General features: G+C 44.8%; 1 protein-coding gene across 1 annotated transcript in view; it reads left to right on the forward strand.

Moving 5' to 3' along the window:
- The window catches only part of Tgfbr3 (transforming growth factor beta receptor 3), a 171,465-nt gene that overhangs the window by 76,610 nt on the left and 68,442 nt on the right, over positions 1–26,413 (forward strand). The window contains exon 4 of the mRNA XM_052199751.1: positions 21,511–21,648. Coding sequence (XP_052055711.1) covers positions 21,511–21,648 — 138 coding nt within the window. The remainder of the gene's footprint in view (positions 1–21,510; positions 21,649–26,413) is intronic.

Consider the following 26,413-nt stretch of genomic DNA (forward strand, 5'->3'; position numbering starts at 1 on the left):
ATGTGATGAAGACCCTTTCAGTGGGGAGATTATCTGGGAGGCCCAAGTGTTCTCACCAGTTTCCTTGTGAGAGTTTATGAAATAGCCAGAAGAGGGGAAGCCGGTGTGACCCAGTAGACAGGGATTAGAGGGAAGGGGTCACAAACCAAAGAAGTCAGCATTGCCAAGGAACTGGAAGAGACACCAGAAGTGTTCCTCGGAGAGCCCGCGGAGGGGCATCTCTGGAGACACCTTGGCTTTGGCCCAGCAATACTGACTGGGGACTTCCAGCCTTAAACACATGAAGAGAATACATTTCTGTGGTTTATATCATTATGTTTTTGGTTAGTTGGCATGGCAGCCCCTTGAGCCGTATGTTATACTTTATCTAGTTTGGAGAATTATTCTGAGTTCTACTCAGCCCTGGTTTCTCAAATTTGTTCCCTCTCCGTGGTTCCCATTTCTGAAAAGAACACTCCCGCCACTGGTGACAACCCCAACCCCTGGTGTCACCTATGACTTCCAGGTTTTGTCAAATGTCATCCCTAGTCTCATTTCTTCTACCATGGGCATCTAGTGTGAATCTGACCGCCTCTGCCTGTGTTTTGAACCACCATGTTTATATGTGAGATACGGCCATTTCTGGCCCGTCTTTTGAGCTTTCACCATCTGGGACAGAGTGCTCACACTGGAAACTAAGTTTCTTGCTTTGGCCCACTTTATTTCTCTCTGCATTGTTTCCTGGGATAATGATACAGCCTCCTTCCTGGGGTTGCCATGACAAAGAAGTAATTAAAAGATGGCAGAAGACTACAGAACAGTAGCTGGAATCAAGCCAGCACTCAATAAATGCCAGTCACTATCTTTATGGGTTAATACGATCTATTCTCTGAACAACCGCCAACCTGTTTCTTTAAAAGCTTAGACCATATCACAAAATCCACCCATTTGGCTTTCTAAGATGGTTCCTCATTATATCTAGAATTTCTAGAGTGACACCTGCCTGGAAGGACACTTGCAGGGGTTCGGAGAGTCTTCCCTGCACAGAAGCCTTTGCTCCTCACTCATATACAGTATCAGCCCCCTCTACTCCCCGCACCTGACTACCACTACAGTATCCAACCCTGTTTTATCTCTAAAATAATTCGTATCATCTAGGACTAATCTTTAAGCATGCTTGTTTTCTCTATTCAAGTAGAATACTCAAGATGGTAGACATTTTTTGTCTACTGATATTTCTAACAACTAAAGCAAGACTTAGGACATAGTGAGTACTCAAATATTTATGAAATAAGTGTTTTAAATGCACAAATACATATGTTGATACATGGTTTAGCCTTGGCAAATACATTGAATCTAGCGATTAAAATATACTTATCAAATATTTGTTTGGTTAGTTTTTGAGACAGTGTCCTACTGTATAGCTCAAGCTAGCTACAAACATTTCATCTGCCTACCTCAGCACCCTGAGTCCTGGGATTACAGGCATGGTCTACCATGTTCACAATTTGTATTTGGAAAATTCTCACTAATTATATTTTCTGGAAAGTCTGGTTACTGACATCTGACTATTGTAGAGGTATAAAATAATGTTTCTTTAAAATTTTTTATACTAATTATTTGTGTGTGTGTGTGTACTATCATCTCAACATAGTAGAGGACAACTTGTGGGAGACCCCAAGATCAAACTCAGCTTTGATGGGCTTGGTGGCAAACACCTTTACCCAATTTGCCATCTCATTGGCTCCAATAGTTCTAAAACAAGACCTCATGGTATCTACGTATGGTGTTACCTATAGTAGTCACAGAGTCTACCTACAGTGGTCTTTCTTTTGCTGTGCTGGTGTTAGGACCCAGCCCTGGATTCTTGTGTATGTCAGGCAAATGTGTCCTGGAGCTACATGAGCCCAGCACCCCCAACTTCTTTTTTCAATTTTGGTATATGCCTAGTTCACATGGCTGGATCCATTTTGCCCATAGGAAGACACTAGCGAGGTTACACTCCTAAGGTTTCCTCCAGTGCTACTGTTTTCCAAGTCTACACTGCAAATTAAGATTATATTGTTAATGGAACTAGCCCAGGCCTCCAGTATGAAAAATTGAATAATTTGCATCTAGTGAGAAACCCCAGGAAGGCATTAGGATCGAAAGTGTTTCTGGAATTGATAATCTAGAAAAATAGTCTTTAAAGAAACCCTTGCAGAAGGGGACAGAGCCACCTCACAGCTGACTGAAGACTTACTTAAAACAGAAGACTTAGATGACACAGGTTTACAGACCTGGGCGCATCACCTTTCAACACTTGGAAAATCACTGTTTGAGTTCAATGCTTAGGTTTTCCTCACTGGTGAGCATCTGAAGGCTCTCCAGAGCGCTCACTGCTCCATCAGGACAGAATGCCCTCACGGCTCCCCCCCCCCCACACCCTTTTTGTTTATCAAAATTTGGAAAGTTAGAGGAATTAATTGTTTCAGTTTGCTGAGCAGAAGTCCCTCTCTACAGAAATTAGAAGCAGGCGTTTGGACAGTGATCCATGCATGCAGCCTCCATGGACTGTGCGCAGAGCATTATGGGGGTGATGAGGGAAGCAGGCTCAGCTCGGAGCTCAGGATTCACTGCTCATGAGCCGGAGGGAGAGCAATGGGGAAAGCGTTGTGGGGTCAGAGAGGACAGAGGCTGAGAAACGTAACATTGCCTTAAACACATACACACACACACACACACACACACACACACACACACACACACACACACACACACACACACACACACACACACACACACACACACACACACACACACACACACACACACACACACACACACACACACACACACACACACACACACACACACACACACACACACACACACACACACACACACACACACACACACACACACACACACACACACACACACACACACACACACACACACACACACACACACACACACACACACACACACACACACACACACACACACACACACACACACACACCCCCCCCCCCCCCCAGAAACAACGTAACCACATCTTTAATCAACTCCAGCTGCTCTGAGGTAAACAATCGCTAAGTCGCTGAGCACCTTGGAAGGGTCCAGGCTGCAGTAATTGGAGCCAGGTGTGTTAACCTGGCACTGCTTTTTGGAGGTGAGAATTTGGAGAAGTTTGAAATAGGGATGTGGTTTGGCTAAGGGCTGGAGACAGAATTTTCCAAGAGCAGAGAAGAGACTAGTAAACAAAACAGAGCTGTGTTGGAGATGAAATGTGTTGAGGACGGCGAGTACCTCTACAACCCCGACAGCTTGTGCCTGAGAGATGAGGCCCCAGCTGCACTGTGGGTCATTAAGGCCAGCTGAGGTAATATGCTAACACCGGGCAGGCAGGGTAATGGAGGTAATTTAGGATCTAAAGGGAGGGGTATCCTTAAGCCTTGTCCCTAAGCCCCCCATTTGCAGATCTGGAGCAAGCTGTGGCTGTGCCTCACCACCACCAGGTGAACCGAGCCATCAGGAGAGCAGTCTGTTGCCTTAGTTAATGTTTCCTATGTCCCTGCTCTCCAGAGGCGGAACCCCAGGGCTCAACAAAAGGGCATAGTGACTGAGTTTCTGCTCAGAACTTTTGAACTGATGAGGCACTGGGGGTGGGGAACTGCTGGATAAAGGCAGTGTAAGGCAGTCTTTTCAAAACCTTTCTTGGTTGGATTGGATTCGGAACTTCTGAAAACTGCAGTGTTCCTGCAGAGTGAGACCCAGACTGTCCATGTTAACGGGCTGATTAAAGAGTGAAATGAGCCAGCCAGGAAGGAATGGCACATCGTCCTGGCCGTGCTCTAGCTCCTGCTCCTCCAATACGCTCCAAATCCCAAGGGAGAAGGAAAGGCCCCACAAATAGCAGAAACCATTCCTTCTCTATCAGGAAGCGAAGTGGTCTGAATTTGGCTGTCACATGACCTGTAGGCGAGAGGATGTGCATGCATCAGGGCCATGGGCAAACGTTAGGAACTATAAAAACATGGTGCTTCTTGCACAAGGCCTGTTGTCCCGGTGTGGAAGCAGAGACTGCCCGTGGCTCCTGGAACTCCGCGTCTCCTAAGATGCAGTTCACAAGCCAGGTGAGCGGCCTGGCCTGGGCTTGATGGCTTCCAGGAGGTGTAGACGCTTGTCGACTGTTAACCCATTCTTTGCTGAGCACCTGATGCTTGCCAGACATAGAGCTAGGCAGTGACAACCCTGACGCCCATGCCTTAAGGATTTTGGATTTTGCCAAACATAGCAGATGCACAGTGGGCCAGCCTGTACCCTCCGAGTCCCTGCCTCACTTAGATGGAGCTGCCTTGCGTTTTAAAAAATGTGGATTTCAGTGTTGCTCTGGATTTTGTTTTGATACTGGGAATAAATCTCTGGGCTGCCATGAAACAGCCGTCTGGCAGGCATGGTCAGGTTGTCATCTGTGCATGAAGAGGTTAAGAAGCTTACGTTGGGGACTGTTATCATGCTCTGTCTCTGCAGTCCTCTTCACCCGGTATGTGTGCCAAAATATTACTGAATAGCTTGGAAGCAGGGACGAGACCATGGAGTTGAATTTGGAAAGGAACACTGGAAAATGTTTCAATAAAACAGTGTATTAGTCACCTCCCTCTAGATTCAGCAGTGCCAGGCTCTGCTGGCACATCCCGGTGAGGTAGGAATGAGTGCACCTAGACCTGCCCTTGAGTCCTTGACTCATTTGAAAACATTGATTACTTTGATTATTAGAGGTGCCCAGGGACACGCTGTAGAGGGGAAGCATGAGATTGGCTGTTTTCTCTTCCCAAACAATGCCCTGGTGTCAGGATGAGGCTTGGCCCCACGTGGTGTTCGATCCGCCTACTGTGTTTATGTATTAGTTCCTGTAACCCCTCTAAGAAGGTGTGTGTTTCCCGTGAAGGTGCTATGTTGGAGACATGGCAATAAACGCTGCATCTGTTTCCCCCCTCCATTTCTCCCTCCCATCCATTCATCCATCTTGTTTTTATTTGTTGTTTGTTTGTTTGTTTGTTTGGTGTTTTTGGAGACAAGGTTGCAACAGTGTAGCTCAGGCTGGCTTGGAACTCATGACTGAGCAGGGCCCTGGGATTACAGGTGTTTGCCACATCGAACCAGCTGTTTTTTTGTGTTTCTTAGTGAGACACCGACACCTCAGCAACCTTTAGGGTTTGTTTTCTCAACACCTGGAATGAAATATCACACACTCTCTTCTCTGAGAGTAAGATTTTAATACACATTTCATTCCAAATTTCATTTTCTATTATTTTTTTACAGTGCTTTTTACAGTGACCAAGCTCACTCAGAGGTTCTGGTTTCACTCTCTTTAGTCTTTGCTCCCAGAACAGCCAATGAACTATCTGGAGCATATGTGCAAACTCCAGGTAGACATAATCAGTGTGGGAAACAGCGACCTTCTTAGCTTTACACATATTCCTAAACCAGGAGTTGTCTCTGCCCCCACCTTTAGACAGATTTATGCCATCAAAATTATACCTTTAGACCCTGGTACCACGGCTGTGCCATTTTCATTTCCTCTTGACTTTTAGAAACCATATTTTGACATATTAAAGGCTGTATGTTTTGATATAAGATAGGAAAATAATTATCAGTCTTCCTGAAATCCAGTATCAACCATGTATCCCCCTTGTCCAAAAGCATCTCTAAAAGAAATTAGTAAAACCAAAGAACTGAGCTGGTCCTGAGGCCTCCGCCCTATCAGCAGCACCTACTTTGGGGGACGACATGAAGGGTGGTTGCTCTTAGTCAGGAGATGCTGCCGTTCACCTGATTGTTTTGCTTCTGCCCAGCACAAGAAGCTGCAGGGCACACAGAGTCCCAGAGTGAGGTTTAAAAAAAAAAAAAAAAGAGGAAAGAAACTGAGGGGCACGCTACTCCTCTCAGAGACCAGATAAACCCCTTGGTGGGTCCATTCAGTTGTTGAACGGAGGCAGGCCACCTTTGCTGTCCTCTGTTAACTTGGACAAGTTCAGCTTTTTAAAATCAGCTGTTCCTTATACATTTGTGCAGACAAATTAGTGTGGCCTAGCATTTGTGACAATGATGTCTTAGCCACATCACCGACATCCACTCCTAAGGACCCATGTGTTGAAGAGTTGCTACTGTGATGTGACGTTGCAGGTAGTCATACATGCGGCTTGCTCTGTGGGATCCAGCTGTCATCTGATGATGGAACTCAGGTGGTCAGGTTTGGTGGGCAAGACCCTTACCCACCAAGCTATCTTCCTGCCCCAGGAAAGTTTTGTTTTGTTTTGTGGTCTTAAATCTGCAAGAATTAGTCCATTGAAGGTCAGCGTAGGATGAAGTCCATCTATCGTCTTATCAGGAAAATTGCTCACCCTTATTCTTAAGCCCAGGTTGGGACCAACAGCTGTTGTGGTATGCCTGGGTAACTTGATCAGCTGGGTAACAGACATCTTCCCCCTAGCTTGCTCTTAGACCAAATTTGAAATGGTTGTTTTGGAAAATGTGCTGTGAGTTCCTATGTAGACCTTCAGACTTAGGGCAGGAGGTTCTGCCTGGCAAATCCTTGGGCCCTGACATGCATCTTTCATAGCAGAACTTTGATGCTTGACCGGAGGCCTTGGAATCAGCACAACATGGAGCTTCCAGTACAGCACTGACTCTGATCAGCTTTCAGTTCCAGTGCCCTGGCCCTTGCACTGTGTACAGATTGCTTTACCAGCGCTATGGGCTGAGGCCCGTGGACTGTTTTTTTTTTTTTTTTTTTTTTTTTTTTTTTATCTGGTTGCTATGGTGATTTGTAGCCTTCCCATGGAACTTCTGTCTCCAGGGAAACGGAAGACCTTGCAGCTGCCCCAACCTTTCTGGTGTCATACCTGAGGTAGAGGTCTTCACCAAGCTGGTAGCAAGTCCAGCAATGGTGGGTTTGTGTCGAAGAATGCCTGGAAATGAGGCATCTCACCCATGGTATGCAGAATTTCAGAACAAGCAGCTCCCTGTTGCTTTTCCCCATCCTTTGGGGCCTCTGAAGCATCTCCAAGTCTGGCTGGAAGCACAGACGAGTGAGTTTGTCAGGAGTCTGGAGAGATTGGCATGGAAAGGATTCGAGTGAGAGCTGGGAGGAAGGTGGAGGAGGTTGATGGAGTTGAGAGAGAGAGAGACAGAGAGACAGAGGCAGAGGCAGAGACAGAAAAGGAGGAAGCTTGTGGGGCTCTGGTGTGGCTAGTGAGAGGAAGCTGGCTTAGGAGAGGATGCAGTGAGCTTGAATTTGGAGGGCCGTTAAGGCAAGCCATCTTCTTTCCATAGGAACCAAAGGAACAGAAAACAGCCGTTGGTGACCATAGTAGGGGAGATATAAGACTAGAGCACTTCCTACAGGCCTCTCAGTATTCTGATTGACACAAATCACATCATTAATCCTTTGACACCTGATGCAACAGGCTCAGTGATTACTTCCATGTTAAAACTAATGAAAACATCGCAGGCGGACTCTTAATTGAAGGCCGTAAGGGAAGAGCTGAGACTCCAGCCGAGTTGGTCACCATTCTTCGCCACCCACCTATACTTCAGAAAGAGAGGCGGAGTGACCTGAAGGATTTCATTATGGGAGATGCTGGTCATTGTGGAACAGATGGGATTTTGTTTTAGATGGTGTGTGTGAACTCATTTATATATCCATCCAGGAATAAAAACCAAAACTCCTCGCCTCATCAGCCAGGGGGCAGAAAGTTAGAGAGCTGTCCCTGCGGCCCCACTGATGGCTGATGCTGCTGAGTCCTCTCACCGGCCTCTCAGTCATTACAGCCATAAGAACTCAAAAAAGTAGTTAGACTATTCAGTGGGGGGTTGTTTTTGTTTTTGATTTTAAAGGGTGGCATAGAAAAATCATGAGGCTAATGGAACTACTGAGTCTTACCCACTGTACACTCCGCCACTCACTGCACACTCAGATAGGCATGTTCTCTAAGGGATACAGGAGCATTCATAGGCCAGTCTACTAGATGCTGAATGGATTGTATAACTCCATCCCTCAGTTAAAACATTTAGTGCCCCCCTAAGAGGAGTGGAATCCGTCTTATTCAACCATGCATTATTCCTGGGGTGGCCAGAGCCTTCCATAGTTAGTGGGAAGTTATTGGAAGAGAAATAAAGCCAGGCGGATGTGGCAGACAACTTTAATCCTAGCACTCAGGGGGCAGAGGCAGGCAGATCTCTATAAGCTCACGGTCAACCTGGTCTACACAGCAAGTTCCAGGACAGCCAAGGCTACACAGAGAAATCCTGTCTCGAAAAACAGACAACTACAGTAACTACAAACTAAAAAGCAAACAGACAAAAAAGAGGAAGCAAAAGTCATAAGAGTTTGCTACTTGTTAACTCTGGTTAGAAAGCTTTTTGGCTAAAGACTTTAGGGACAGATTACTCCATTCTGTAGGTAGTATTCTGACTTTACTGGGGCTGACCTAGGTGTTGTAGAATACTGTTCATCTGGGATGATCTGGAAAGTGTAACTTTTGTCTTTGAGATAATAAAATGTCTCTTATACCTTAAATGAACAAAGAATTATACCTGAATCAATAATAAACTATTTTGTTATCACGGCATTCTCGTGTAATTAGTCTGTTTTAAAATTAGGTGAGGTTAGGGGCTGGCCTTTGTTGCCTTGCAGAGGACCAGAGTTCAGTTTCCAGCACCCATATCAGGCAGCTCAGAACCACCTGTAACTCCAGCTCCTGTGGATCCAGTGCCCTTTTCTGGCCTCTGAAGACACCTGTGCATGCATGGCATACACACTCAAACACCCACACACACAAACACCCACACACTCAAACGCTCACACACTCATACCCCACACAGAGATACATACACAAATAAAAACACATTTTTAAAATTAGGAGAGATATAACAATACTTTATAAATATATACGGCTCTTATAAAGTTATTTTAATTTTTGAATCTTAGGTCCCTTGGATTTCCTTGTCCCTAGACAAGGACAATGTGACTTTGGCCTACGAAGACAGCTCTCTAAACCCTTGTGAATACTAAAGTGTTTCTCTGTAATTTTATTCTGTTACTGTAATTTTATTCTGACAGGGTCACTGTTGAGATACAATCTCTAGGACATTGCCAAATATATAGATGTTAAAAATCAGAGGTAGGAAACATCCTCAGAGGAGAAATGAAATGGGATGTAGGTAAAGAGGCTCTGAAAGGTTTTGCCTTTTGTTTGTTTGTTTTTTGTGTTTGTTTTAAAGAGAGGTGTCTCTGATGAAGCTTGGGGATTCTTAGATCTGGTCAGAAGACCTCTCAGTGGTTGTTCAGGCTGACTCAGTCCTGGATGCTGAGCACGGCCCCTGGAGTACTCACTCCTCCATCCTACCTAAGTGATTCAGAAATGCAAAGACAAAGAAACTTACCTTGTGACTGTTTGTTGGTTTGGTTTGGTTTGGTTTGGTTTGGTTTGGTTTGGTTTAGATTGGTTTGTATGTTTCCTCCTCTTTTCTTGACTGTGTAGACCTGGCTGACCTGGAACTCACAATACAGACCAAGTAACCCTGCACTCACAGAGGTCCCGCCTGCCTCTGCGTCCTGAGTGCTGGATCTGAATGTGTCTGACCCCAGGTCCAGCTTTTTAAGCCTGTTTCCTCAGAGGTGAGGCCCAGGTTAAGCTCTCAGCCTCGGTCGTGTCCACTCTGTGTGAGGGTCCAAACCATATCTTTTTGTGGTGAAAAACAATTTATCATTGGGATCCTGATTTAGGTGTCAATTAGACTGGGTCAAGGCATTTCCATATCGCTGGAAAACATCATTTCTGAGGGTTCCTGGGGCAGACAGGGTGCCTCTAGAGGAGCTTAGTAGCATTTAGCCGAAAGCAGTAAGAACTGCCACCAAGCTGCCAGGTACTGTTCAGTCTTCCCAGAACCCACATAACACAAAAGCCCAGAACAGGCAAGTTTACATTCTCTTTTGAGGACATGCAGTTTCCTCTGCCTGTGGACATCAGCAAGTTCTTGGGGACCCTGAGACTTACATTAGTGGCTTCAAGGTTCTCAAGACTTTGGTCTTGAACTGGAAATTACATGACATCCTCTGCCTGCTTTCCAGCTGTAGATCCCATACCTTCTCAGTTTTCATGATCTCATGAGCCAATTTCATGGTAAATGTCCTTTTATGTAGATGGTCCTCTGTGTAAGATGCCCATCACAAGTTGAAAATATATCTAAGACCCTGAATGTCACAGCTTAACCACACAGAAACCCAGGAATGCCAATTGTTTGCTCTTGGGATCCTGACCACTACCCCTCTGCATTGGGAAAGACTTTCTACCACAAATCGCTAGCTTGCAAAAAGATCAACATTCAGGACTCTAAATATGAACGGGATGTGGTGGTGTATCTTTGCAATCCCAGCTACTCAGGAGACTGAGGCATAAGAATGTTAAGTCTGAGACTATCCTGAGTGGGCACAAAGTTGAGGCCAGTCTGGGCAATATAGTAAGAACCCCATCTCAAACAAAACAAAACAACCAAAAAACAAAGAGAAACACATACACACACACACACCAAAAGCCAACAAACAAAACATAACAAAAAAAGGGAAGGAAGTGAGGGAAGGAGAGAGAGAAGAGAGAAAAGAGAGAAAAGAGAGAAAAAAAGAGGAAGGAGAAGAGAGTTAGAAGAGGGGAGAGGAGAGGGGAGGGGAGGAAAGGGGAGGGGAGGGGATGGGAGGGGAGGGGAGAGGACAGGAGAGGGGAGGGGAGGGAAGGGGAGGGGAGGGGATGGGAGGGGAGGGGAGAGGACAGGAGAGGGGAAGGGAGAGAAGGGGAGGGGAGGAGAGGAGAGGGGAGGGGAGGAGAGAGGGGAGGGGAGGAGAGGGGAGGGGAGAAGATAGGAGAGGGGAGGGGAGAGGATAGGAGAGGGGAGGGGAGGAGAGGACAGGGGAAGGGAGGGGAGGAGAGGAGAGGGGAGGGGAGGGGAGGGGAAGGGAGGAGAGGGGAGGAGAGGAGAGGGGAGGGGAGGAGAGAGGGGAGGGGAGGAGAGGAGAGGGGAGGGGAGGAGAGAGGAGGGGAGGGCAGGGGAGGGGAAGGGAGGGGAGGAGAGGAGAAACAACTTTTCCAAGTGCTGTTTCCATCACAGCCTGTGACTGAGGTCTTATCTATGAGATGTTTATGTATCTCTGGAGAACCCTGATTAGTACAGGCATCTTAGCCATTTTGAAGTGTGCAGTTTAGTGATGTTTGTATACTTAAAGTGTTGTGCAACTATGGCGATCATCAAAAAGAGCCCTATGCCAGTAACCCCTCCCTGCTCTATCCCCAGAGTCTCCCGCTCTCTATCTGTTTTCTGTTTTCACAGACTGGTTTGTTACAATGTAAACGTACGGCTTTGCAGCAGCTCTGTCTGGCATGCTTTACTTCCAGGGTGTTTCTGTGGCCCTCCATGTTGTATCAGATGTCAATACACCTTCTCTTTTTATGACTATATAATAGCTCATTATACAGGCAATGATTTCAAATTAAGTTCTGAATATTTTAATAGGAAAATTTTTGTATTACAAATCTAACCTTTTAGATATAAAGACCACATAAAGAGAATTTTGAGTTGCTTCTATAAAATCCTGCTATCTGTGGCATTTAAATTTATAATTAAGGTCTAAATGTTTGTGATGCAATCTTTCTCCTCATTTCTTCTTTTCCTCTCTGGGCTCTGATTTCTGCTTATGAGTGGTATTTTCAAAGGATTAATTAGAGGCAGAATCACATATTAGTTTGGTTGACAATGAGAAGAAGACCGGCAGCTATCAACGTAAACACTTGGGATCTGACTGAATCACAAAACAGCTCAAAGAGTACGACCGTGGCACTTCTAGGACGGCCCCATTTTTGGTAAAATTAGAAAACCCTTCGGAACACATTGTGAGAGAGTAGTACGGACCTTTGCAATAGTTTGAAAATCCATACCTAGGCTCATAACTTTAGCCTGTCAGTTAAATATACCTCCTGTGTTTATCACACTGAGAAGATGAAAGATATCAGCAGGTTTTATAAAACACACTTTGTTTAAAATGCCACAGTGGTATCTATTACCTTGCATTGCAAATTTTAAAAATATTTAAAAGTTGAAGTACTTTTTTTAAATATATTTTTCATTTAGGGGGATGGCAAAAAATGAAGCTCATTTTAAATATGAACATTTAACATATATAAAAATAAAAGTTTGACATAGCATTGTGAAATGATAAGTAGAACCCTTACATCCTTTGTCAAATATGGAAACAAGTATCTTAATTATTTACTTGGAAGATAATTGACTTTTTTATTGCACTGTCCCCTTGACAGATTCTAAGAATATGCACTGCACACTGGGGTTTAAATGGTTGACCATACATAGAGATTTGTAAAGCCTACTATATTTTTGTTGCTTGGGAATGAATGTCTTATTTTAATCCTAGAACTTGAAGATCAAATGATTTCAATTTACACACTTCATTCTGAAGTTAAGGCCCTTGCTAGTCCCTGCCACCGCCTTCGCTTCTGATTCTCCTGTAAAGGAGGGTCCATTCTGTCACTGTCAGTTTCCCGTAGGGAGGGCCTTTTGTGTGTTCTTTTCTTTACTTTTTCTTTCTTTTAAGTTATTGACAAGTACTGAGGTTGTAGGGTGTGCATGTGTGTGTGTGTGTGTGTGTGTGTGAGTATGTGTGTATATGTACCTGTGTGTGAGTGTGTCTGTGTATGAGCCTGTGTGTATCTGTGTGTATGTGTGTGTCTGTGTGTGAGCATGTTTGTGTGTATGTGTGCCTTTGTGTAAGTGTATCTATAAATATGTGAGTGTGTGTGTATGTGTGAGTATATCTGTGTGTGTCTTTATGAGTCAGTGTGCATGTGAGTGTGTCTCTATGTATGTATGTATGTGTGGGAGTGTATATGTATGTCTCTGTGTGAGTAGGTATATATATGTATGTTCCTGTGTGTGTGTCTATGTGTGAGTGTGTGTATCTGTGAGTGTGTCTGTGTATGAGTGTGTATGTGTCTGTGTGTGTATGTGTGCATGAGTATGTGTATGTGTGAGTGTGTATGTATATATGGGAGTGTATATGTGTGTCTCTGTGTAAGTATGTATATGTGTTTCTGAGTGTGTGTGAGTGTGTGTCTGTGAGTATGTGTCTGTGTGTGTGAGTGTGTCTGTAAGTGTGTATGTGTCTGTGTGAGTATGTGTGCATGAGTATGTTTTTATGTATGTGTGAGTATGTACGTGTGTATGGCAGTGTATATGTGTGTCTCTGTGCAAGTATGTATATGTATGTGTGTTTCTGTGTGTGTGAGTGTGTATGTCTGTGAGTGTGTGTCTGTGTGTGTGTGCATGAGTATGTGTGTCTCTTAAGTATGTGTATGTGAGTATGTATGTGTGTCTGGGAGTGTATATGTGTGTCTCTGTGCGAGTATGTATATGTATGTGTGTATCTCTGTGTGTGTACACACGCCAGAAGAGACATTCTTGTCTATCGCTCTCCACTTACTTGTTTGAGGCAGGGTCTTTTCTTGAACTTAGGGCCCATGCTTTCCCAGATGTGCTGGGACACAGTGAACCACAGAACCCTCCTTGGAACTGGGACTTACATAGGAAACAATTAAAAGTAATGAACTCTGGTGTTTCCTGCATATTGAATTTGCTCTGTCATGTGTCGGGCTGTTTTCTTAGTAGACTTTGCAGTTCTGCACAGATACTGCACAGATATAGTGATAAGGATCACTATAAGGGAAGAAACTGGCTCACAGTATGGGTGTGGACAGTTTATAGTGGCAGAAGTGTGCAGTGTTGGAACAAAGGACAGACAGGAAGTGGGGCCAGGCTTTGAACTCTCTAAGGCCACGCCCAGTTGCCCACTCCAGCAAGGCTCTATTTTCCTCCCAAAGTTTCTATAACATTCTGAAACTACTGCCATCTGGGGGTGACTGTTCAAACCCGTGAGCCTGTGGGGAGCATTTTACATGTATGCTGGCTAGATTTATGTCAACTTGACACAAACCTTAGTCATCTGAGAGGAGGACACTTGATTGAGAAAATCTCATAAGATCAGGTGGTGGGCAAGCATGTAGGGCATTTTCTTCCTTTCTTTTAGAATTATTTATTTATTTTATGTATAGGACTACACCGTAGCTGTCTTCAGACACACCAGAAGAGGGCATCAGATCTCATTACAGATGGTTGAGAGCCACCACGTGATTGCTGGGAATTGAACTCTGGAAGAGCAGTCAGTGCTCTTATCTTAACCTTTGAGCCATCTCTCCAGCCCCAGCATTTTCTTAATTAGGGATTGATGGGGGAGGGCCCAGCTCCTGGGCTGTGGTCCTGGGTTCTATAAGAAAGCAGGCTGAGCAAGCCATGAGGAGCAAAGCAGTAAGAAGCGCCCTCCATGGCCTCTGCATCAGCTCCTCCCTCCAAGTTCCTGCCCTGTGTGAGTTCCTGTCCTTGCTTCCTTTAGTGATGAACTACAATGTGGAAGGGTGAGCCTAGTAAGCCCTTTCCTCCACAGCTTGACTTGGTCGTGGTGTTCCATCTAAGCAGTAGAAACCCTAAGACCGCATTCAAACCACAGTAGCCATTCAGAATGAAAAGCACTTGAGATTTCACTCTTCTGAAAGGAAATCGAGATGTTTGGAAAATGGTATGTTTTAGGAATCTAAGTTACTTGTTCTCCCAGTCTCAAGACAGGCCATGTGACAGCACACTCAAGTTCCTCTAAGACATTTTCTGAAGCCTATAACCTGGCTGGAAGAGATTGTCCTCCCAGACCAGGGATTGTTTTTGTTACATTTTCAAGGGAAACCAGAACCTGGAGTCCTCAAGGTTTGCCTATGACCAGAATGAGTTTCCTTAGGGAGTAACTGAGTCTATTCCCTGCATCTGCTGGGAACTCTGCAGCTTGGTGGTTGGTCTCTGTTACCCTGTGTTTTACAGAGACCCAGAGGAGAACCTATTCCTGCAGATTGACAAAGCCTTGTGTTTATACGATGCACATTCTCCCTGGGTCTACCATTCTACATGCAGAAGGTCTGAGACACACCTGATTGACTTGGATTTGAAATGGTCCTCCCAGAATCCCATGGGGCATTTCCTGGGGCCAACTGTGAGGGCTAGGAAAGATTTTCAGTGTCAGTGGGGGAGGATTCTCTGCCAAGCCTTCTCGCCGCCTTGGCTGGGCCTGCGGCCCACCCTGTCGAGGATCCCTTTTAACTCCTCTTAGTTTTCTCTTGGGATTTCTTAGAATCTGATGCCCCCCCCCTTCCCCCTACTCCTTTTCATTCTTTCCCAGCAGTAAAACAGTTCAACTTGGTCACCAGACCTTTCATGTCTTCCTCCAACCCAAGGAGAAGGGATGGGTGAATGGTTTGTGGGGACAGAGACTGAGGCATCCAGCACTGCCACTCTCTAGCAGCAGGACTGGATGAATGACCCCAGCGTCAGTTCCCCCACGAAGATGAGATTGGACAGTGTCCACAGTGACAGCAGCATCTTCATGTCCTTAAAGATTCCTGGGCCTCCGTGGCTGCCATGTCCCCTTCAGTGCAGGAACTGTGCCGTAGCTGGATCACTTGGGCTGGGTAACTGAAGATGTTTGTCTCAGAAGTTGACCAGTGCCTCGCCCAGCAGTCCCTGGCACTTGTGTTGGTGGCTGAGATCTGTTTGTTTTTCTTGACCCTGCTTTAATGTTCAAGTTGTACTCGATAGGGGAATGTTCTCTCGACGAGGAGCCTCCCTTCTTTTGGCTGGAAAATCAAGACAATATGACCTCATGACCATAATTGGACTCACATTTCATTAATTTTATTGATGAAATTTATTTATGGTTCCTTGTATTCATTTTTTAAACATGTGTTGATCTCTTCCTGGATGTCTGTCCTTGTGTGAGGCACAAGGCTGCAGAGCTAAACATGCTTCCATTTTGCCCTTGAATGATGTGCTCTGAGGATTTCACAATTTGACAAAGGAGACAAACATCTGTGGTGTCCTGTGGAACTTTCCATCTCTGCCTGGGGATTGGGAGGCCTGTGGCTGGAGACCGTCTCTCTGAGGACATGGCTGTCCTGTACTTGGTGCCAGAACCTTTGGCTTAAATATATAACCTTGGTGTCTTAATGACATAGTACACTGTCTTCACAGCCTATGCTTCAGACTGAAGGACAGCGGAAAAAATAGCGTAGGATTTGCTGCAACCGGTGGCCCGCTGAGGGCCCCAGATGTATTCTTCCAGCAGATCGTACCTACGCCAAGAGTCTCTGCTGTCTCTGTCCCTTTCTCTGCAGTAGCTGAGGGCTCCTCCGGGAAAGGAGGTCCAGGGTCCTTGGAATCCCTGTGTGAAGCTCCCAGGACCCCTCCCGAGGGCCATGACCTATAGCTTCATAAATACTGTTCTGTTTATGTTCGTTCCTGCTCCTCACCCCCACCCCAAATTTAGTTCCTAGTATTTTTCCAGGGCATTCAAAACACAGGGGCAGAGAAGACTTATTTCTGCGTCAGATTGTGGACTTTTAGGATTTCTTTTTTTTTTTTTTGTGTCACTATATTAAATTATTTTAAGACGCTCCCAGGGAATCCAGAATCTTGTCGTTGCGGGGAGGGAGGGAGTTTGGGAATTCACAGACTGTGTTCCTCTCAGCTCAGTAAGCCGCTTCAAGATGAAACCACTGGGGCAGAGCTTGATGTCATCTGCCCTGCCATGTGAACTGTGATTTCGGGCTTCCCTGGATGGAGAGGATGGTCCTACAGTCTCTGGGACGGAGTAGGGACACTTGGCGGACTGGGCCTTTGCATTCAGGACCAAGTAATTGCTCCTAAGAAATTCAGAACAGTATAAAAGTTTCTAAGGGACATTTTTTTTTAAAAAAAAATAAAACTCTGACTCTACCCTTCCAAGAATGTTTTAAGAGAATCTTTTTATACCAATTCCCACGTGGCTGAAGACAAGGATGGCAATTGCAGGGTCAGCTGTCAGGGTTCCTCAGACCAGAAGACCCTTGAAAACGCTGTAGCATCCGTTGATTAGCTACGTTCAGTTCCCTTCCCCCAGCAATCAGGCACACATTTCAGAACCATTTGGGAGTCACATTTGCATTCCTAAGAATATTGCTCCTAAGAATATTATTTCTCAAACATAAGTAAAAATCTGAGTCCAGCCACGGGACACTGGTGTCTTAAAACAGTTATATACTTCCATGTCTCTGTAACATCCCGGTGCAGAGGATTCAAGGTGGTTCAGTTACCAAGGTGTTGGGCAACACCTTCTCCCCTCCACAGAGGAGACAGAGAAGGGTCTAAAGAACAGCCCCACTTTATGGACCTGGGTTACAGGCACATGCTGAAGTTCTTTGTCTTATCTGTAGCGTAAACTGATTACTGAATCGTCCATTTCGGAACATTACTTGGTTTGGTTTTAGATAACAGAAGTCTCCTGGGGTGGGTTTAGATGACTTCACTGTTTCACAGGTCCACACTGTTGGATTCACACAGCAGTTGCTGTGTTGACTGTCGCTTTGTCTTAACAAACCCTAGGAGTGGGGCTTGAGGTCTCACTAATAAGAAACCTTTTGAAATCTCTATCATAGGAATGTCCTGCATATAGACTATGAATTCCAGTAAATTCAAAACAATTTCTATGGCATCTTTCTGTAAAGAGTAGGTTTCTTCTACATGTAAATACATAGTTCATTTTCGTACTGCTTGGAGAATTTGAGAAAAATGTTCAGTGTTTTGTTTTGGTTTTGGTTTTTTATCAAGTGTAATATTTAGGAAGTGGAGAAGCCAGTTGGGTGTGGTATCACAAATCAGAAAGAAGAATTGTTGTGAGTGAGTTCAAGGCCAGACTGGACTACATAGTCCATCCAACCCCACCCAGATGAAGATGAGAAGGAAGTTTTTGTTTTTTGTTTTTTGTGTTTTATTTTTTTTTTTTTAAAAAGGAGGAAGAATAGAGAAGTTCTCTCTGCCTTGAGGTTCAGAGGACATTGTTTTTGTCCTTGTCGGGTAGTGAGTTGGGGCACCTCTTCCAAACAGGAGGCAAGAAGATGGCCTCTCCACCCAGATGCTCCTTGAACTTGTGCAGACTCTGCAAGGAAGTGTCCTTATAAGTCTGAGCACAGATAGCCTCAGTGCAGGCAGGTGTTACAGAACTGATGAGATCAGACAGCGTCCCTCCTCGTGGCCGATCAGGGAGGTGTGACACAGGCTGCATTCTCTCATGTCACCAGTAGCATGAACTCTTAGTGAAGTCTGACACCCGTAAGATTAGACCTGGAGCTCAGCTGGCTTCGTGAAGACTGAGCGTGAAGTGAGGAGAGAACAGGAACCCCTAGACACTAATCCGAGTTGTCATCTGCTAAGTTGTCATCTGCTAAGGTTTTCCCTGGAAGCATGACTCTTAAAGGCAGGCCTGTGCGTCTCATTCAATGAAGCCATCTTGTTTCCATTTCCGCCAGTCCCTTGAGATTTTCCTGCTCTTGTCCAGTGGTTTCCTCTGTGTGGGTTCTAGGTGCATTTCCCTCACATTGTTGGACAATTTTAGGTGCCATGGCTTTTTTTGTGTGTATATAAAGAGGAGGTTGTTCATCTTTCAGTCACCAAATGCTGAGTGACTCCCAAAGATTATCAAGCCCAATCATAGGCTATCGCCTGTGTTTGGGAGGCTTCCCAGCACATATAACACCTCCATTGGGTTCCCTATTATCTTTGAAGCTCATAAGGTTTTTTTGTTTTTTGTTTTTTGTTTGTTGTTTGTTTGGTTTTGGTTTTGGTTTTTGGTTTTTCCAGACAGGGTTTCTCTGTGTAGCCCTGGCTGTCTTGGAACTCACTCTGTAGACCAGGCTGGCCTCAAACTCAGAAGTCCGCCTGCCTCTGCCTCCCAAGTACTGGGATTAAAGGCGTGAGCCACCACTGCCCGGCAGTGAGTATTTTTTGTGTGCGAATTGGACAAAATGTGGAGGGTGAACTCTTCAGACTACTGTTTGGTTTTCGTAGACACTGTCACATCTTGCCTGTCCCATGTCCCTGGGGACATGTCTTTGTTGCAGTCTGCCTCCATGCTTTGCTCTAGACTACTACCAAGGGCAATCTAACTATAAAACCTTGTGCAGGATTGTTTTTATATGGGGGTGGCTTGAACTCTTGATCCCCCTGCCTCAACCTCCTGAGTGCTAGATTACAAGTGTGTATCTGGTTTGTAACTATTGTCATTTCTATGCTATAACTGCTCCTGAGGTAGGGTTTCCTTTATCTGCCTTTTTTTTCCTTCTGTTTTTCAAACTAGAAGAAATTAGGCAATTCAGCCCAGGGCTCTTTAAGATGTCTGGATTGTTTTCCTCACATCCTGAGGGGTCCAATACCATCCTGCTTTTGCTAGGGTTTGGTTGTCCACAAGCTCCCTTCTGCCATGTTTGCTCAGGTGGAGACAAATTCCTCCAAAAAGGAGAGAAATGCCTCTGGGAATCGGGTTAGCCTCGGCTCACGGGACTCTTTGTGTCTCCAATTTTTCTTTTTAATTTCTCAACCATGGTGTGAATCCTCCTTTGCCAAATGGCTCTGGGGCTTTTCCTGGGACCTCTGTGCCAGAGGCAGAGATTCATCTTGGCCAGACACGGCCACATACTGAAGAAGGAGCCATTTCCAGGAAAACTACAAGCTAAGCTTCTTAGAAATCATCCCTTGATTGTCTGAGCCAGGCCTTGACACTCAGACCATCTGGGAAGCTTTGGACCCAAGCATCAATATCTGTTTCATACATCTTCTCATTTCATAATCTTAAAAATATTCTGGTTCATTTGAGACATGTATTTATTGATTTTTATACATATTAAGCAAAGCTTTTTACATATTTTGGAGCTTTAAGAAGTGTGTGTTCTAGGACTGACTACAAAGCAGGAAGAGACTCGGTGGCCCTGGGGAGGGCAGCTGCTGTCCTCTGGACCTTGATGTGGTGCTCTGGGACAGGGACAGTCTCTGCTGCCACTTGTTTTAATGGGAGCCTGTGATACTTTGTGGTTTGCAGGTGCTGTGCCTCCTATCCTCCCTGTCCCATACCTCTGTGTTTAGGGAGTGCTGCAGTCTGGATACTCTTTGCTCCCTTTAGATTGCATCTTGTTTCCAGTCGTTATCAATCTATTTACTTCTAGATGAAGACAGTGTCTCCGGAGTGTGCTATGTGTCTGAAAAACCAAGGGACACAGTGTTTTGCTGCAGTTGTGATTCACATCACAGTTCATTTACTGCTTTGATTTGGTGCCATGCTGATTCCAAGTCTAAAATTGGCCCTGTGTGTAGGAGCAGCTCCTTACAGCCAGTATGGCTTACGTGTTTGTATTTTGCTGCAAATTAGCTAGCTAAACTCTTTTACATATAGCAGTTCCTTCAGCCTCTTTTTACTCTTTGGAGTTATACATTTATTTACTGATTGGCTACAGTGAATCAATAGTGTGGCGGCTTGCAACATACTGACAACAACATTCAACTCCACATGCTTCTTTTTATTCCAGCTCTTTTTTTCAACTAAGACAGGCACACTCAGTAGTTAACAAGTGCTATGATTATTGTATGCACATGTGAAAACTATATGTAGAATAAAATGCCTTGTGGCATCAAGAGGTTGAGAATATATTCTATGAACATTTAGAGGTTATTTACCATAGGCTAAAAAGCATGGGCTTTGAAAGATAAGAAAAACTCAGTGCTTCATGATCAAAGTGGGCTAGCAGCCATGGGAAGATGTAGTCAGCTTTTGTGCTGTGCCTCAGGTGATTGCATAGACTCAGATGTGTGTGGGAGCCATCAGAGGCCAGAAGAGGCACTGGGTCCTCTGGAACTGCAGCTACAGGAGGTTGAGAACTGTGGGTGCTGGCAACCAAATTCAGGTCCTCTGCAAGGGCAGTGCTCTGTTTTCTTTTGACTGAGGCATTATGTAGTCATTGTTTATTGTGTCTGATCTCTGGGCTCTGTTTCTTTGGAACTCTCCTTTGTGCTAGCAGTTGGAAGGAGGAAGGCAGCTAGCTTCCCTGGCAGCCACTCTCTTGACTTTCAGCACTTTGGGGGCGGGCAGAGATTGGACGTTACCTGGGAGGGAAGTCCTTTCTGTGAAGCCCCTCCCCACCACCGTCCCCAAATGAAAAAACTCACCAGTAAATACCCTGTTATGTCATGTCAGCTTAGGTTTCTGACTTGAAGGATAAGAAATCCCTGAGGGAAGATAGTTTTATTCCTGAGTTTGGGGTAAAAGAAAGTGTTCTGTTTACTTCTGTTCTATTCTTAGTGAGGAACCATGTTTTAGTTGTGATTACTGGGACTGATCATACCACACAGCCGCTAGGTAGTAAAACAGAGACCGGTAGTAAATCAGCACATTTAGCTATTTAGCTCAGCCTTGTATGATTGTCTTCTTGCTTTTGGCAGCAAGTTGTGAAGACGTGCCCTATGCTTCTCAGGTTGGCCTGGGAAAACCAGCACTGAACTCTCCTGCTTTGTGTCGTCTCCCAGGTTACCCTGCATCTGAACCCCATTGCTTCCGTGCACACTCACCACAAGCCTGTTGTGTTCCTGCTCAACTCCCCACAGCCCCTGGTGTGGCATCTGAAGACAGAGAGACTGGCCACTGGTGTCCCCAGACTCTTCCTGGTAAGTGTTCAGCACCGCCGTCCCCAATGACTCTGGTGCAGGATTGTTCTCTCTCTCTCTCTCTCTCTCTCTCTCTCTCTCTCTCTCTCTCTCTCTCTGTCTCTGTCTCTCTCTGTCTCTGTCTTTCTCTTTCTCTCTCTCTTGTTTTTTCCAAGACATTGTGTTTCTTGAGGTAATATCTTGCTATCTAGCTGAGACTAGCTTCACTTAGTTCTTCTGTCTCAGTGCCCCAAATGCTAGGATTACAGTTGTGTATAGCATGCCCAGATTGCAAAGGGTTTGAAAAAAATAATTCTTTTCTTTAAAATTATACCAAAGGGTGTTGCATTTGTATTTGCACATGGGGCTTGGGGAGGATGTTTGCAAAGTGTAGAAAAGAATTCATGGAAAGCAGATGCCACCCACATGTCTTCTGTGGAGGCAGAGTCAGGTCTCACTTGCACAGGATTGCAGGCCCTGCTGTCATCCTCTTGTGGCCTGCCCACTGGTGCTCCCTCCTGCCTTGTGGTATTAAGAGTACTGTCAAAGCTGTAAATAGGCTCTGGGTGTGTGGTCTCTGACCACAGAATAAACACACACAAGCCCATCACTATTTGTATATGACAAGCCTAATTTCTGATAGGAGGGACTGTCTGCTGTCCGTGGCAGTGAGCTCCAAGCATGAAATCACTTGTATTATAGGAAAGAAAGAAAGAAAGAAAGAAAGAAAGAAAGAAAGAAAGAAAGAAAGAAAGAAAGAAAGAAAGAAAAAAGAAAAGAGAAAGCTGGAGCCCAGCTCTTGCAGAATGGTCCAAATATTACCTACTATTTGTAAATCATGTCCTGTGTCGTTTGCCAGAACATTTGGGTTTTCTAGCTGTGGAGAAACAGACGGGTTGTTTGGATGAGATGTTTGGGGTGTGATATCACGTCTGATGAGCAGCAGCTCGGAGCTCGGAGCTCAGAGCTGACCTCTCAGTCAGTTGTGAGGCTGCCTGTTGTCCTCACTGCAGAGCCTCAGGCTCCTGAGATGTTACCTGTGAGCAGCCACCCCAGCAACAGTTTTACTTTTGCCTACGGAGTCAGTTTGATGCTCTCATGACTTTAGTACAATCTCTAGTTTCTTTTCACTTGCATTTAAAAAATACTTTTAACCAATTGAAGGTCTCTACCAACTATAAAGTAAGGATCCATATAACTGGTGGTAGAATGACTGTATAAACTAGGAGAGATAGGGAGGTTTTGTTTGTAGTAAAATATTAACTACTAAATACATATGGAAGAAGTGATGGAGTCAGAATATTGTTTTGCAATTGTAACAGTGAAAGTTGATCAGACATGAATCTTCAACAGATGTTAGGAAGAGGAGAATATTGGAGGGACAATATATTCAGACATTCTCAGATATGTTTCCCACAAATTACTTATTGATCAGGGAAGAAAATAGCAACTATAGACAGTGAGGAATCCTCAGCAGGGGTTTAATCAAGTGATCAGAGTTAATGACGCCAGCCTGGGGCAGATAGATGTTGTGTGTCTGTAAATGAGAAAGAACGAAGCATCCCTCATGTCTCAGTCAGGGTGGCTTGCTGTGATGAAACGCCATGACCAAAGCAACGTGAGGAGGAAAGGGCTTATTTCACTCACAGCTCTCTAAAACAGTTCATCACCAAAACCAAGGAGGACAGGAACATCAAGGCAGGAGCTGATACAGGGGCCACAGAGGGAGCTGCTTCCTGGCTTCTTGCTCCTCATGGCTTGCTCAGCCTGCTTTCTTATTAGATCCCAGGACTGCTAGCCCAGAGATAACATCGCCCATGATGGGCTGGTCCCTTCCCCATCAATCACTAAATAAGACAATGACCTACAGCTGGATCCAATGGAGGCATTTTCTCAGCTGTGGTTCCCTCCATTCAGATGACTCTAGTTTGAGTCAAGTTGATGTAAAATTAGCCAGCGCACTTTATGTAAGAAATCCTTCTAGAAATGAATGTAGCCTGGATCTAATTATGAGGAAACATTGGACTGAACCAAATGGAGCAACATCCTATAGAATTAGCCAGTTCTGTCAAAAGTGAATCACACGGGGTTGGAAAGATGGCGCCAAGGTTAAGAACACTGACTGCTGTTCATTCCCAGAGCCCATATGGTGGCTCACAACCATCGTTAACTCCAGTATCAGGGGTCCTGGTGCCTTCTTCTGGCCTCCGTGTGTATGGCAATCATACATGCAAAGTAACTCATTAAAAAAATTTAAAAAATTAGTTACATCAATGGACATATACAGAATCTAATCAATAATATATGTGTATATGTTATGTGGCACAGTATAACATATAGAAGAGGGAAGAAGAGGAGGAAGAAGAAGAGGAAGAGGAGGAAGGAGAAGAGGAAGAGGAGGAAGGAGAAGAGGGAGAGGAGGAGGAGAAGTAGTGGTGGTGGTAGTGGGGACAAGGAAGGACTAAAGGCAGGCAATGGACAGGAGTCATGAAAGAAGACACAGAGCTAATCATTTCTCAATTTCTACTGGAATCTTTGTTTTTGATAGTAGGAGAGTGCATACAAGTAGGCTGATGGTGGAAGTGTAAGGTCCCTTGTGAGGCTCCGCAGCCTCAGAACTGCTGTCCAAACCCCATGGAGGTTATTCCACACTGTAGGCTTTGTCTTTAGTTAATTTTGCTGTGCAGATTTTTTTAACTTGCAAGGTTTTTTCCTTATAATAAAACTTATAAAAATGTAAAAATATTTTTTCAAAAAAGTGAATCGTGAAAGGGCAAGAAAGACTGGGGACCACCCCAGCCTGAAGAAGACTAAAAACCATGTGACCTTACTGCACGGTAGGTCAGGGAACGGCAGGTGGAATTAGAACTCAGCCTGCTGACTCAAGTACCAAGGGGACTTCTTGCCTTTGAAGGCTACACTGTTGTCTAGGAGACTGGCCTTCTTCCAAAACAGGCTTAGTGGTTAGGAGTAAACAGTTTGGGGGAAAAAGACGATGTTTAGACAGAAAGTAGATGCTGTTAAAAAGCTGTGGCTCTAGTAAGAGAATACTAGAATCTTTTGAAGAATTCTTGCCATTCTGCTGTAAATTTAATTATTTAACTTTAAAATGAAGCATTTAACCCTTTGATCATCTATTATATATATATACACACACATGCATATTTAAGGTGAAAGTTATTAAGAGTTTAAATTGTAAATACAATCAAGACATTGAACATTTTTTTGTTTTGCATGTTATATGGGGACACACGTGTCAGAGGAAGCTTGTGGTGGTTGGTGGGTACCTCGTGGGGGTCCTTCCAGTTTGCTCCTTCCACTGTGTGGTCATGGGGAATGTCTTAGGATTTTACTGCTGTGAACAGACACCATGACCAAGGCAATTCTTGTAAGAACAACATTTAATTGGGGCTGGTTTACAGGATCAGAGGTTCAGTCCATTATCAAGTCAGGAACATGGCAGCACCCAGGCAGGCATGGTGCAGGCAAAGTTGAGAGTTCTACATCTTCGTTCGAAGGCTGCTAGCAGAATACTGGCTTCCAGTCGGCTACGGTGAGGGTCTTAAAGCCCACACCCACAGTGACACACCTACACCAACAGGGCCACACCTTTTAATAGTGCCACTCCCTGGGCTGAGCATAGACAAACCATAACAGGGATCAGCTTGGGTCATCAAGTGTGGTGGCATGTGCGGTTGCTCAGATTGTGCCTTTTCATGGGACAGGCTCTCACCATACGCACTATGTGAACCAGGATGGCCTTGAATTTATAGAGATCTGATGTTCTCTTCCTTCGGAGTACTGAGATTAAAGGCATGTCTCAGTATGACTATTTTTGTACATGTAAAGGACAGAATAATGATAATTAGCAGCCACTAATCTTACTCCTTTGACTTAGTCCTCAGTATCCAGGAATGGCTCCCAGGGCTCTAGTACCTAATCTCAGTTTTCCCTCACACTTTCCCCAGGGTAACTGTTGTCTGTAGAATCTGTTCTGCCGACATCTGCTAAGTTGTCATGTTAGTCACACCAGTTATGATTGGTGATAATTAAGACCCAAGACTCTTATAAAGTCACAATGGGTCTGTGCACTGTGGCCCAGTGATGATGTAGGAAGTACCTAGGGATGGATGTCTAATTTAAAAAAAAAAAAATCTAAGCTGAGGTTGGTGGCACAAGCCTGTAATCTCAGTTACTCTGGAGGCAAAAGAATTGCAAGTTGAAGGCCTCCCTGGGCTATTTAGTGAAGGCAAAGGTGTTTCTGGCAACTTAGTTCCTTTCTTAAAATTTTTAATGTGAAAAGGAGGACCTTTGATCTGGCAGGGCATTGCCTAGCATGCATGAAGCTCTGTGTTCAATTGCCAAAAACAAACAAACAAACAAAAACATTTAAATCTAATTCTTGTGCTTAGCACCTTTTGGACCCTGGGGAACTTCTGGAAAGCAGTGACCACCACGGCAGCCAGGATAACAGCTGATGTCGTTGAGTGGATCCGAGCAGATCCTCTTTCTAGACAGCTGTGGTCCAGGCAGTAACTGAGCAGATTCGTCTCTGTAAGCCTGGTTTTCCCCAGCTGTAATCTGCGAATAACAACAGTCTATGGCAGAGAAAGATGCATCTTGAGGTGAGGAAAGTACACTTTAAACATTGAGTACAGTGCCCACCACTGCTAAGTTCCCCGCATTTGCTATTTCTGCTGTCATCATGTGAACAATGAGTACTTGGGAAGGATATTTAATTAACATTTGTAATTGTGAGTAGCTCTGTTGGCTGCTTGCAGATTTA

Source organism: Apodemus sylvaticus, chromosome 11 (genome assembly GCF_947179515.1).
Source record: "Apodemus sylvaticus chromosome 11, mApoSyl1.1, whole genome shotgun sequence".
In the NCBI taxonomy this organism is placed as follows: domain Eukaryota; kingdom Metazoa; phylum Chordata; class Mammalia; order Rodentia; family Muridae; genus Apodemus; species Apodemus sylvaticus.